Below are 14,516 nucleotides of genomic sequence, written 5' to 3'. Positions count from 1 at the left end.
CACTCTATGGATCAAAAACAACTTACCAGTAATCTTCTCTGTTTGTTCTATGTACTCTTGTCTGAGAGATTATGTTCACCCTTCCCTTCTCCAATTACTTGAGCTTTCTCTTATTAGACTTGGAAAACAAGGACCTTTATTGTTTATGAACTAAGTACTAAGAAAGTTCACACTTTGCTATGCATCATTCAGTTACAAAGAAAGAAATTTATACCTTTTTGTATGCATTATACAGAATCAATTATTGATTGACTTCTATGACAACAATGCCTGATCAAGTCCTCCAAGAGAAGATATAATGAATGAGCACTATGTAGTACTGTTTGCAGTTGAGAAGCAGAAGAAATATTTAAAGAATATACAATAAGTCTTAATTTTTTATGTAGAAACAAATCATTTTTTTCTTTCAAGATGTACAAACACTTGCTCTAGATTAAACCAAAAGGAATGTCTAATCCAGCATGAATGATTTTGTTGTTTTAAAGTACTTCTATTTGACCTGAATTTCCCTAATTTCAGTCACATTGCAGAACCCTGTTAATTTTCTTGGTATCATGAATTGAAGAACTAAAGAGCCTCTTGTTGCGGGTGAAGGAGAGTGCAAAACCTGGGTTGAAACTTAACATTAAGAAAACCAAGATCATGGCATCCGGCCCTCTCAATTCCTGGCAAATAGATGAGGAAGAAATGGAGGTAGTGACAGATTTTATTTTCCTGGGCTCCAAGATCACTGCAGATGGGGACTGTAGTCAAGAAATTAAAAGACGCTTGCTCCTCGGGAGGAAAGCCATGGTAAATCTAGACAGCACACTAAAAAGCAGAGACATCACCCTATCAACAAAAGTACGTATAGTAAAGGCTACGGTCTTCCCAGTTGCAATGTATGGCAGTGAAAATTGGACCATAAAAAAGGCTCCAAAGAATTGAGGCCTTTGAACTATGGTGCTGGAGAAGACTCCTGCGAGTCCCTTGGACTGCAAGGCGATCAAACCAGTCAGTCCTAGAGGAGATCAACCCTGACTGCTCTTTAGAAGGCCAGATCCTGAAGCTAAAACTCAAATACTTTGGCCACCTAATGAGAAGAAAGGACTCACTGGAGAAGAGCCTAATGCTGGGAAAGATTGAGGGCAAGAGAAGAAGGGGACGACAGAGAATGAGGTGCCTGGAGTCACTGAAGCAGTAGGCATGAGCTTAAATGGACTCCAGAAGATGGTAGAGGACAGGAAGGCCTGGAGGAACATTGTCCATAAGGTCACGATGGGTCTGACACGACTTCGCAGCTAACAACAACAATCATGAATTATTTTGTAGTTTTATTGGGTCCCTTCTTACTCATTTTTAACCTAAAAATATGCAAGCACAATCATTATCTGCTTTTCTGCACTGCTTACAATTGCCAAATCGTAAATTGCTTTCTGGAGCCATAAGATCAGTTTAAAACCTATTGATTTAATTTCAAGTTCTGTTAGTTTGACTGACACCTTTGATTGTAATGATAATTCTCTAGTGTTGAAAAATCCTTTTGAAACTCTTCTCTATCCTTTTCATTTTAAGTACAGTACCAAAATTTCAACCTTGGTCTTATTTGTGATGGCTACTTTTCATTGTGATACATCTATTAAATGCATTTAATGCATTTACACCTGTAAATGCTACTGAAACAAGAAATTCCTTCTACTCATCATTTGGAAGAGAAGCTATGATTTATGGGCAATCCTATAATTTATACACTTTATACAGTATTTACTGTGTACAGAAGAACAGCAAATATAAAAATATGCATCCATTCATTATATCCGTTCATGTAAGTGTATGTAATCCTCACAAACGTGCATATCTTAATGTATGTAAAATGGTTAAAATGTAGCTTGGCTCCCTTTGTTGTATATAGCTTTGCGTTTTATTTCCAACAATTTGCCACAACAATAGGGCAACAAATAAAAACACAGTGTGCTTAACAATAGTTTATACAATAAAAATCTGTATTAGCTGGCTTGCACAATATGTAAAACAGTGCTTCACAAACCACAATTGTTGGGATCATACAATCAAGACTGGACAAATTATTATGATTTGGCATGTTACATAGCCCATTTATAGAAAAGAAAAAAAGGCAGGTACTTGAAGGCTGTCTGGGAGAAGACTCCCTTTACCTTCTTGGCAGGTCTGAACTAAAGGTGAGATAACGACGCGATTAAACAAATACAAGTCCGCTAAAACTTGCAAAACATTTTCTGTTTGGCAACCACAACATTATCTCAATTGTTTTTTAAAAGGACCAGACTTGACTTTTAATAACGTGCAGGAAGAGTAACATGCATAATATCATTTTAAACAGTTAACGCTAAATAAAGTGGTCTCCCATTACTCGCACTCGAAAAATGTGTTTGTGCGCGCGCGTGTACAGCTACAATTTGAGCTCCCTAATGGCAACTGCAACACATTGAAGACCTGCATAGTGCTTTTCTTTGAGGGCAGCGAAACACGGAAGCGTTGGTAGGTTTCCTAACGTGAGAGGGAAATAAACTTCAACAAACAAACAAATAAATAAATAAGACTACGCTTGTTCGCCTGAGAGGGCTTAGACGTCATCCTGGCTATTTAAATTAGCAAACGAGGCTAGCTTGCCCGTGTTTTTCCAGAGAGCGCGCACGCCGCCCCGTCACCCACGGCGGCGGAACTAGCCGCACTCCGGAGAAGCAGGGACGGTTCGGAGCCTCAGCTACCACGCTGAGGGGCGCGGGGAGGGGGGCGGAAGAGCGGGGAGAAACAGGTCGCGAGAGGCAGAACCGGGACCGCCGTGAGGGACGACTCCGGCGACTTCTCGCGAGAAAGCTGTCGTCGGCCATTTTGCCATTGATTGGCGCAGACGGCGAGGGGGAGGGTGCCTTCGCTGAGTGGAAGGGTAGGGGCCAGGCAGGGGGGGAGGACGGCGGTTAGGAAGAGACAAGCGGAGGGAGGAACGTGAGGATGAGTCTCCCGCGACACCCTTCGCCGCCTTCTCCCTCCATCTCCTCCTCTTCCTCCTCCTCCGGAGGCTCCTCTTGCTGACGACGACTCGCCGCCCGACTCCCCCCCCCCGCCGGCCCCAGGCTGCTGCGCCACTGGCCATGGTGCCCAGCGAAGACAACCAGCTGGTCCCTAAAGAGGTGAGCGCTCCTTCGCGCACGCTTCTTCGGGACGGGCCGCGCGCCTGCGGGCGGCGAAGGAAAGAGGGGAGGCCAAGCGACGCCTCTGCCGCGCCGGAGAAGCCGGGCGGAGAGCGAAGAGGCGCGCGAGGGAAGGCCTGCTTGGGGCGGGGGGGGGTTAGGTAAAGGAGTGTCAGGCGGCTTGGCGGAGAATCCCCTCACCGCAAGCGAGCTGGCGAGTGGTGGAAGCGGACTCGCTGCGAAGAAGCCTGGCCGTCGGGCGGAGAGAAGCGGCTGGGTTCCAGCGGAGCGGCATCTTAGGAAAGGCCTAGCCAGCCGCCCGGAGAGGCCCTACGGCAATGCGCTGGGAAAAAGGACGCTTGAGAGAACATTATCGCCAGAGGGCCGGAGGGTTTAGGGGTCGGGGGTAGGGGAAGCTGTCAGCTGTCAGCCGTGGGTGAGCAGACAGAGATTGAGGGGTTGTCATTCCGGCTAGGGAGGTAAGGAAGACCTTTGGGAGGCTTTCCGTTTTTCTCCTCAAGGGCAGCTTTGATGAGAGAGAAAGCAGTTAAAACGCAGAGTCGTTTGCTGGCTTTGCGTTCGCCCCAGAGAGATAGAAAAGCATCCTTGGAAGAGTTGAAGACAATTATGGTTAGTGAGAACTCCGAAAAAAACAAGGCCACGGGTTTGCTCTCTTGGTGTTTGCAGGTGTGGATAACAGTTGAAAGAGGAGCTTCTTTTTCAGTTACAGTTTTAAGAACTAAATTTTGTGAATTACAGTGGATAGTGTGTGTGTGTGTGTATACATACACACACACACTTGCAATTGCTACCACATCTATTAAAATGAGCTTTAAGCTATTTTAATTGCCTTATAAATTGCACTTATTTTTGTGAGTATCATTATTAAGATTATTGATTTTATCCCTGATAGTTTTATTGACAATTCGATGGTGTAAATAGTATTGGAGTCAGATTGGTTAAGGGAATGGATTGAGAGACCACGGAAGCCTTGAGTTTTCATCCTGTTTTAGGCACAGAAGCCAACTAGATGTCTTTGAGCCAGACTTACCTCTTTCAGCCCTAGGAAGAAGATACTGGTGAGCCATTTCTGATAATGTTGCCAGAAAAACTGCATGGACTTGTTCCTGTAGTCACTGGGAATCAGACTTGATAGACCATAACAACAGAACTGTAGTAGTAGAAGCAGCAGCAATAGCGACAGTGTTCCACATAGAACTGTAGCTGTCAAATTTTATCTTTTGAAGGGATCTTATCTATTCAATTTGTCTGCCATAGAATCACTATGCATAGTAAAGGATACTGTGATTTATTCAGTGGCCTATGGAATGTCTGCTTAGTGAGTTGCAATTAGGCTTAGTGGATCTCATATTTGTCCCTTGTGATTGAAAGTTCATTTGAGAAGACAATATTATATGCAACAATGTGAAATCACAGCTGCCAGTTCTTTAGCCAGTGTTGGCTTCAAGTTCACTTTGAATTCTTCCCAGGAACCTAAGATGTCATAATGTACTGGCCTAACATATATGCAATCCCAAGCAAAGTGACCTTTTGTAATTGAAAAATGGAAATTTTCTCAATGCACAGATTTTCTAGGTGCTGTCCAACCTTATTGATATGGCACCCAGTTCCTGATAACCACTAGAACCACCACTGCCAATTTATGCCATAATCTTTAAACTTTGATTTTTCAGATCTTGATATGTTGTGATCTTCTCCAATTCTCTCTCCTCTATTCTACATCCTTTGGTATTATCCACACTTTCTATTTTTCAACCATAATTAAATCTGGTGTGTTATGCTCCAAGACTTTATCAGTTTGACATGTAATATTTATTATTAAGAGATGGTTGGATAGTGTCATTAAGACAATGAATATGAATTTGGGCAAATTCTGGGAAACAGTGGAGGACAAGAAATGCTATGGTCCATGGATTTGCGAAGAATTGAACATAACAGTGAACAACATTATTATTACATTTTTATCTTTTCGATATACAATATATTTGATCATTTTAGAATGACAAACATACCTAAATTACTTGCCTCCTATTTTCTATGAAGGGCTTAGAGAAGATTGACCCAGAAGGCCAAAGGGAGGCCTAGAGCTCATAATCTCCTAAAACAGCACCTTAACCACTATATCAAACAGAGTCTCAGTTTACGGTACATTCCTTCTCATATAGGAAAAAAAGCAGATAATAATAATAATAATAATTTTATTTGTATACCGCCCTTCTCCCAAAGTACTCAGGGCGGTGAACAGGGCAAACATATAAAAATACAAGAATACAAACATTAAAAGAGATTAAACAGGTGCCCAGAAACTAAGAACAATGAATTAAAATACATTAAAAAAATATTAAAATCTAAACCCATGAGCCATTAGGCCAGGCCGGCTTGTTATAGAAAATGTAATAATTCTCAGAAAGCTGATTTAATATTTTTTATTTGTAAACTGCCAAGAGTCACTTAGGTAAGATGTGTGGTGTAGAAATTTGATAAATAATTTTTGTTATTCATAAGTCCTGGTTCCCATAAGCACATTTCAAAGAAAGAAAATGGCATAGTTTAAAATGGCGTAATCATCTGTAGATGTCACTTGTACATCAGACTAAATATGTTGCCACTTTAAAAGAAAATGTAGGTTAAGTATACAGAAGTACTGTCAATACCCTTGCATGATAGCATATTGGGACAAATTGCAGAAATCTTAGGTTTTGATATTGAAGCAACTTTTAGATGTGTGACAGCTTAATATAACAAGTGAATTTTACTGTAAATATAGTGTCATATTTAATTATTTTGATACTAGAGAGAATGGAAGGATATTTAATATTTAGATGGTGACACAGCATATAATTACAGTTCATTACTGGAATCCTGATTCCAAACTTATTAACATATTCAGTAAACTACATCTTTTTATGGCATTAATGTAATGACATAATTTCATAAAAAGCATATAAAGTAGCTGTTCCGGTAAACAGTAGTTTCCTGTAGTTCCATCGTATCCACTATAATATTGTTACATCTTGTTTATCTTGATGTTGTAGTATTGTATTTCTTAAACTCTAGTCAGCATTAAAGGGATGCGGTGGCTCAGTGGGTTAGGACGCTGAGCTTGTCGATCAGAAGGTCGGCAGTTTGGTGGGTCAAATCCCGAGTGCCGTGTAACAGAGTGAGCGCCTGTTACTTGTCCCAGCTTCTGCCAACCTAGCAGTTCGAAAGCACGTAAAAATGCAAGTAGAAAAATAGGGACCACTACAGTGGGAAGGTAACAGTGTTCCGTGCGCCTTTGGCGTCTAGTCATGCCAGCCACAAGACCACGGAGACGTCCTCGGACAAGCGCTGGCTCTTCAGCTTTGAAACGGAGATGAGCACCGGCCCATAGAGTCAGAAACGACTAGCACGCATGTGCGAGGGAACCTTTATCTTTACCTTTTAGCATTATTCAGCATTTTTTCTGTCTTATACCTTAATTCAATACATTGGTATTAAATCAAACTTCTCCAACTATGATTCGTTCCAGGTGTATGCACTTCAGTTTCTAGAACTTTCAGCAGTGACCATCCTAGCCAGGGACTTCAGAGAATTGAAGTCCACCCATCTGGAAAGTGCCCAACTTGGGTAATGGTGTACTAAATGATAGCAAGGACATTATTTTGGCAGCACTTTTATTTTTCAAAGTAATGGACAGCTCTGCCTATAAAGTTTAAAACCTTAATAATATGTAATAATTACCTAGACATACATAGATCACAGATATATACTGAATGAGAGAGAAACGAATAATAGTTAAAGCATTACTTGGTGTCCAAGAAGCAAAGGGATTGTTTGGCAGTAATTATAGATAACTCGCCTAGGCTGGAATGATTAATGGCAGAGTCTGGCTGTGATCATTGTGCTTCTTGTTATAAAAGATAGCATTTAGGCCATCAATTTAAACAGCATGAAGCATGAGGATTTCAAATGCTTTCCCTTTTTTTGGGAAAGGGATTCTGGAGAAAACAGGAAATAGTAATTTTCCCACATCATAGATTTTGAAGAAATCAGTTACTTCTATCTATAAATAATATAAAGGGGAAAAAATACTTTGTAGTGTTTCGTAATTTTATCTTTCTTGTTTTCTTAATTTGAGGTAATCCTCCTTTGAAATTAATCCCATGTATGTTTATTGAGAAATAACATCAGAATGTATGAATTATAAATTCATAGCCAAATTATAAAAAAACATTTTTAAATTCAGCAGAGCTCATTTTAAAGTGTGTGTTTATGAACACAGGCTGCTATTAAAAGTATTTTTATATATAGGAAAATAGAAGAATACAGTATTCCATATTTGTATAATGATAATGACAGGAAAAACATGGAGTGTGATACCTTCTCCCTTTAATGATTGCTTAAGAAACATGGTAAAAACTTCATAACAACCAAGAATGCTTTTATTTAATATATTCATGTGTAATTAATACTTAAGCATTCGTTCAGAGTCCATGTATTAAACTTAGAATACCTGTTTCACAACATGATTGAAAACAAATTACTGATTTCTTTTTGAAGTTTAACTAATCCTGAGGTAGCAGAAGAAATACACCTATATATTAAGAAAAAGAGACCTTGATATAACTAGTAACTATCATATGTTGTAGCAGGGTTTCTATCTGAAAGCACCAGGGTGGTGTAGAATTCTCCTGTATGTCCTATGCATTTATGCAGTAATGGTGAAATGAGGCTAGTATGAATGTCTATAAAATAGACCCTGGAGAAGCACATGATTTCTTGTTTCTGTGTGTCCAGTTACACAGACATTATCTCTCTGGGTAGGAAATCTTACTATTGGCCTTCAAGGATAGCTGAAGGGAGGGCATGGCATCATGCCAGGGTAAAGATCTGATTTTGTGTGGTACTTAGAGTTTAGTTAAATATGTCATAAGGGAAGCAAAGTATCTGTTGGATTCACTGGCAATAAAGAAATTTGAAACTTGTCTATATCAAAATGGTGCTCTTTGACTGCTTTGAGCTGTTTAATGAGTGCTTTGGCTTGATAACATCCCATGCTTTGTAGAACATCCCATGCTTTGTAGAACACCTGGGTTATCAGATAAGAGTACACCCACACACTAACCTCCACTTTGATGAAATCTATCTCTAGTCTCAGAGTGGCATTATAGACACCTTTTGGGACTTGAAGAGCCAGTCTTAGAAATTTGGATTGAACAAGCTCTAATAGTGCAAAAGTGGTGAAGAGGACATAAAGAAGCTATCCAGTTGGCTTGGCTTCAAATAATATGAATGCTGCAGGTATATGTTTTGAGAAATTTAAGGATGGCAGATCATTGTCTACATAGAGTAGAACAGAGTGTCTTCCAGCAAATGTTGGAGAGTGAAAGTTGTGTTGAAATAGCCTACTGTGAAGTTAATATAGAAATTGAATAATAGTGCGGGCAATATGCAGCCTTGCTTTATGCCTTCTCAGTTCTAATTGCAGTGTGGTCCCTTTATATAACATGTATTAGATATAATAAACATCAGGCATTGAAGATTGCCTTCAGTTTTTCCCATAGTTTAGCTCAAAATACAAAATCAAAAGCTACTTTGAAGTTCGTGAAGGCGGCATCAAGAGAGGTATTGCAGGAGGATATTTTTCAAGTAGATGTAGGAATACTAGGCAGTAATAAATAGTGGATGGGTCTTCCCTAAAGCTGGCTTGCTTTTCTATAACTATGTTTTCCTGTCCCAACCAATCTTGGAATTTTCATTGTATGTGTTTTGCATAGACTTAGCTGATTGTATTTAAGAGGCTGATCCATTTATAATTAGCAAGATTATCCTTTTCTCTTTTTTATATAGAGAGAAATAATCAAAAATCTCCAATCCTTTGTGATTCAGCTATAGAGGTCAATGCAGGTAAAAGTGAAGCCAGAGTGGGGAATAGAAGCTCAAGTTGTTTTTAATGGATTCTGAAGAGATTAGATCTTCTAAGACCTTCTCTACTCTTAGTTACGCATCAAGATTCTTGATCTCCGTCATTGTGACTGGTGCCCACATTGGCACATTTTCTTAGTTTCATTAAGGATGTCTACTTCCAACAGAGATGCTATGTAGAATTTCTGAAAATATACCTCCCTGGTCCCACAGGGGGATGTGACAGTCCACTATAGAATGGCCATTTCTTTGGAAGCCTGATGTGACATGCCAAAATGAATTGAGCCCAGTTATATTTTATTGGCTTCTTTTTTGTTATATGCCAAACGTTGCTTGTAGTATCTCTTCTCCTGGAAGAGGTCCACTGCAGTTGTCAACATAATATTGGATGCATACACCTGTAATGTTAACAAGAGGTTTTTGGCATTAACACAGTCATCAGACTAAGCCTCTGCTGATTGGACCTCCATTGTCAGAGGTTGCTGAAAAAAGCTACAAAACTGTGAGTTGAGGAGGTGGGTGGAAGAGTAAAGTAAAAATCAAAAACAGCGGTGGTACATTCAGGGCAAGTGCATCCGAGATTCCTTTCACTTCAGAATGTCTGGCTTACTTCAGTGCAACACTTGTTTTGCAGCTGTCTTTTACAGCACTCTTCAAACTGGGAAACTCCTATCTGTACACAAATCATTAGTCTACAAGGACAGATTATTTTGGGTCTGTAATCTGTGCTCTTCAGGCAGAAATTAGGTGTCCAGTTCAGCCCTTCTACTCTTTTGAGCCTCCGCACTATCAGCCCCCTCTACCACAAAGATCCTGCAGGAGAAGGACAGTGTGGACAACCGTGGGATCTGGCAGGGTGAAAGCTGTGAACCATAAACACAAAGCTTTCGCTGTGTGCCTGCATAACACATACAGTGCCCTTGCTGACTTTAATAGGGACATTAAGGAAACAGATCAAGGTAGTTGTGATGATAACTCAAATAAGCAGGGGACCGTGGTCTGAGATGAAGAACTTGTTTTTGACACGGAGAAGTGTGAATCAGGTATTACACATCAGTCATGCAAGAAGAGAAAGGTATCCTAAAAGAGAAGCCACGTTCTAGTTGGTGATTCAGTTATAAGGGATTTAAATTTACGAAAGGATATAGAGGTTTCAAAAGAGGTTAGGTGTCTTCCAGGTGCTACTGCCAGTAGGGACAAGAAGTGTATGTTTAAAATAGTCAAGAACGCCAGCAAGGACTGTGGTGTGGATGCCACTATACATCTTGGCACTAACAATCTGTCCCAAAAGGATGTACTCTCTGTGCAGAATGATTTCCAGAGCTTGGGGCAGGAACTCAGCAGAATAGGCTGTAGGCTCACTTTTTCAGAGATTTTACCAGTGTGTAAGGAGCAAAATGGAAAAGGCCAGTGGCTAAAGGAGTGGTGTAAAGGAGAAGGCTTTGGTTATATTAGTCACGATGTCTGTAGCTGGTCCAATAAAAAATGTACAAAAGAGATGGTTTGCATCCATCCAAGAAAGGGACTGAGTTACTTGGCAATAAATTCACAGATTTTCTAGAGGAATATTTAAACTGAACAACAGGGACAGTAAGTTAATTGATACAGAACATCCCTGTCCCCGGCAATCTAAGAAAATAGGGGAACTCAGGCACCACACAAGTTATGTAGAAAGTAAACACAGGGTCAGTCATAAAGGACTCAAATGTCTATACACCAATGCACAGAGTATGAACAGTAAGCAGGGTGAATTAGAAATTCAGGTAAATGAGGGCAGATATGATATTGTTGTCATTACGGAAACATGGTGGGATGAAACCCACAAATGGAACACAGCTGGAGGGATTTAAATTATTTAAAAGAAACAGACCAAACAAAAGAGGAGGTGGAGTAGCTCTCTATATAAGAAATAACTATATCTCTACAGAAATAGAGCACAATATTGTTGAAAACTGTCTTGAATGCATTGGGGTCAATATAAAAGGGGGGGAATGGCATTGCCATAGGTGTATACTATTGGCCGCCCAACCAAACAGAGGAAATAGATGAACTTTTTGCTAGTCATCTAAAGTATGTAGGAAGCACATCACAATAGTAATGGGGGACAGTAATTACCCTGACATCAACTGGGAGACAAACTCTGCACCAAATGAAAGATCAAACAGATTCCTGACAAACCTAGCAGACAACTTTGTCTCCTAAAAAGGAGAGAAGGGAACTAGGGGATTAGGCATATTAGATCTAATCCTCACTAACAGAGATGAAATTATAGGAGGTGTTGAAGCCAGAGGAACCTTGGGGGGAAGTGATCGTGCAATATTGGAATTCAACATTCTGGAAGCACAAGCAATAGAATACAGTCATACTAGAGTCTTAGACTTTAAAAGAGCTAACTTCAATAATCTTAGAGCTTGGGAAGAATTCCATGGATGAGAATCCTAAAGGGGAAAAAACTCAAGAAGCTTGGGAAATTTTGAAAACTGAGATAATAAAAGCCCAGTCTAGCACAATGCCAACAAAGAAGAAAAATAACATCTTTCAAAAGAAACCAGCATAGCTGCATAAAGAACTCTCTGATAAATTGAAAGATAAAAAGTAGAAAGAGGGGCACATCACTAAGGCAGAATATCAATAGCCCGTGCCTGCAAAGATGAAGTGAGGAATGCTAAGGCTCAAAATGAACTAAGGCTTGCGACCAAAGTCAAAAATAACAAAAAAAGAGCTTCTTTCAACATGTAAAAAACAAGAAAAAAGTTAAGGAAATGATTGGTCCATTAGTGGGGGAAAGTGGCAAGAAGGTGACAAGCAACAGGGAGAAAGCAGAACTATTTAACTCATTTTTTGCATCTATCTTTACACAAAGGGAAAAAATAGTCCAACCTATCAAAAACAGTGCCATAAAAAACAGAAACACAACTTAAGATAGGCAAGAAAATGGTAAGTGAGCACCTGTCAAGCCTAGACAAGTTCAAATCACCAGGACCAGATGGATTACACCCCAAGGTTCTCAAGGAACTGGCAGATGTTATCTCAGAACCACTGAACTTTATCTTTCAAAAATCGTGGAGGACTGGGGAACTACCAGAGGACTGGAAAACAGCTGATGTAGTTCCCATCTTCAAAAAAGGGGAAAAAACAGATCCAGGAAACTACAGACCTATCAACCTGACCTCAATACCTGGGAAGATTCTAGAAAAGATAATCAAATTATGAATCAGCAAACACCTAGAGGCAAACAAAGTCATTACTAAAAGCCAACATGGGTTTGTCAAAAACAGATCATGCCAGACAAATTTTATTGTATTCTTTGACCAAGTGACAAAATTACTGGACCAGAGGAATGCTGTGGATATAATTTACTTGGACTTCAGTAAGGCATTTGATAAAGTAGATCACAACCTACTACTTGATAAGATAGAAAAATGTGGGTTAGACAGTATCACCACCAGATGGATTTGTAGCTGGCTGACCACCCGTACTCAGCATGGTCCTCAATGGAACTGCATCTACATGGAAGGAAGTGTGTAGTGGGGTGCCCCAGGGCTCTGTTGTGGGCCCAGTACTCTTCAACATCTTCATCAACGATTTGGACGAGGGGATAGATGGGGAACTCATCAAATTTGCAGAGGACACCAAGCTGGCAGGAATAGCCAATACTCCAGAAGATAGGCTTAAGATACAGAAGGATTCGGACAGACTTGAACACTGGGCGCTATCTAACAAAATGAAATTCAATGGTGAAAAAAGTAAGGTTCTACATTTAGGCAGGAAAAACCAAATGCATAGGTATAGTATAGGGGGTACGTTGCTCAATAGTAGTAACAGAGGGATCTCGGAGTCCTAGTGGACAATCGCTTCAATATGAGCCAGCAGTGTGCTGCAGCTGCCAAAAAAGCCAACACGGTGCTAGGCTGCATTAACAGAGGGATAGAATCAAGATCACGTGAACTATTAATACCACTTTATAATGCCTTGGTAATACTGCATCCAGTTTTCGTCACCACAATGCAAAAAAAGATGTTGAGACTCTAGAAAGAGTACAGAGAAGAGCAACAAAAATGATTAGGGGACTGGAGACTAAAACTATATGTTGCTGGAATTGGGTATGTGTAGTTTAATGAAGAGAAGGGCAAAGGGTGACGTGATAGCAGTGTTCCAATATCTCAGGGGCTTCCACAAAGAAGAGGGAGTCAAGCACCTGAAGGCAGGACAAGAAGCAATGGATGAAAACTAGTCAAGGAGAGAAGCAACCTAGAACTAAGGAGAAACTTCCTGACCGTTGGAACAGTTAACCAGTGGAACAACCTGCCTCCAGAGGTGGTGAATGCTCCAACACTGGAAGTTTTTAAGAGACTGGACAGCCATTTGTCTGAAATGGTATAGGGTTTCCTGCCTGAGCAGGGGGTTGGTCTAGATGACCTCCAAGGTCCCTTCCAACATCATCATCATCATCATCGTTGTTAAACCATGGTTTGAGTAGTGCTATTTTTGCTTCAAGGGCGCATTGTTACTATGAGTTAGATGATGGTGGAGCTCTTAGGTAAGGGTGTTAGAATTTTCTAAGAGTGCTTCAGGAGATTCACCTGATATCGGGGCAAACTGAAGGGTTTGTAGGTGATCTGAAATCACTAGCTCAGTTATGATTTGATTTGGAGGGGGAGGGGGTCTACTTTGCATGTTATTAATTCCTTCTTGGTGGCAGTCCTCAAGATGTATTTCTTGAGTGAAAACATTTAACTGAAGAAGGGTTGTCAAACTTAGGCATAACTTCTAAAATTTTCTAAGAAGAGAAACTTACACCCAGTTTGCAAATACTAATTGATTTGACTTTCTAAGAGTAAAGTCCTATGTTTAATTATTGGTTGTGTAAGGTGCAGATGGCCTGGGTATGGACCAAATTGGGCAGGGGATGGGGGGAAAGTTTCTGGTGGGGTAAGTGTGGGCTATAACATCTAGTGACAAGCAAGGGGAAATATGATGGGATATGGGGTGGGCTGCTGTTGGGGACCGTGCCACAAGAATATTGTTCCTAGGTGCCTTCCAACGTATACCCACTCTCATTCCCAAGCCACATTTGGCAGATCTCCAAGACTCTTGAGTTGTTGTTTGCTGCTGCTGAATCCTAGATTTGTCTATAATAAGGCCACCCTTATCCATGACTTGATGTATGAATGAAAGAACTGACCTGGTATATTTCACTGAAATCAAGATAGGAGGACCAAAATGGGAGGTTCCCCTTTCTGAGATATGCCCTGTTGAGTTTGGAGTGTGGCATCAGCTGAGACCCTAGGATAGAGGTGGTGCAGTGGCAGTGATCATTCAAAATACTTGAGAGACATTCAGTGGCACTATCCAATAGATTATTGGATGCGAGACCCTATTTATTATGTTGGGCTCTAGGATTCAGTTGGGATTATTGTTATTCTCCCAGTTTCCTTG

General features: G+C 40.5%; 1 protein-coding gene across 2 annotated transcripts in view; it reads left to right on the top strand.

Annotated features, from left to right (window-relative positions):
- Positions 1–2,857: 2,857 nt before the first annotated feature.
- Positions 2,858–14,516, top strand: part of USP47 (ubiquitin specific peptidase 47) — a 65,912-nt gene continuing 54,253 nt past the window's right edge. For both annotated transcript variants that reach the window (XM_083355783.1, XM_083355782.1), the window contains exon 1: positions 2,858–3,149. In XM_083355783.1, the coding sequence (XP_083211909.1) occupies positions 3,111–3,149 (39 nt within the window). In that variant the 5' untranslated portion in view covers positions 2,858–3,110. The remainder of the gene's footprint in view (positions 3,150–14,516) is intronic.

The sequence above is a fragment of the Vipera ursinii genome (genome assembly GCF_947247035.1).
Source record: "Vipera ursinii genome assembly, chromosome: 1".
NCBI classification, from domain to species: domain Eukaryota; kingdom Metazoa; phylum Chordata; class Lepidosauria; order Squamata; family Viperidae; genus Vipera; species Vipera ursinii.
This window is presented reverse-complemented; position numbering and strand designations above follow the sequence as displayed.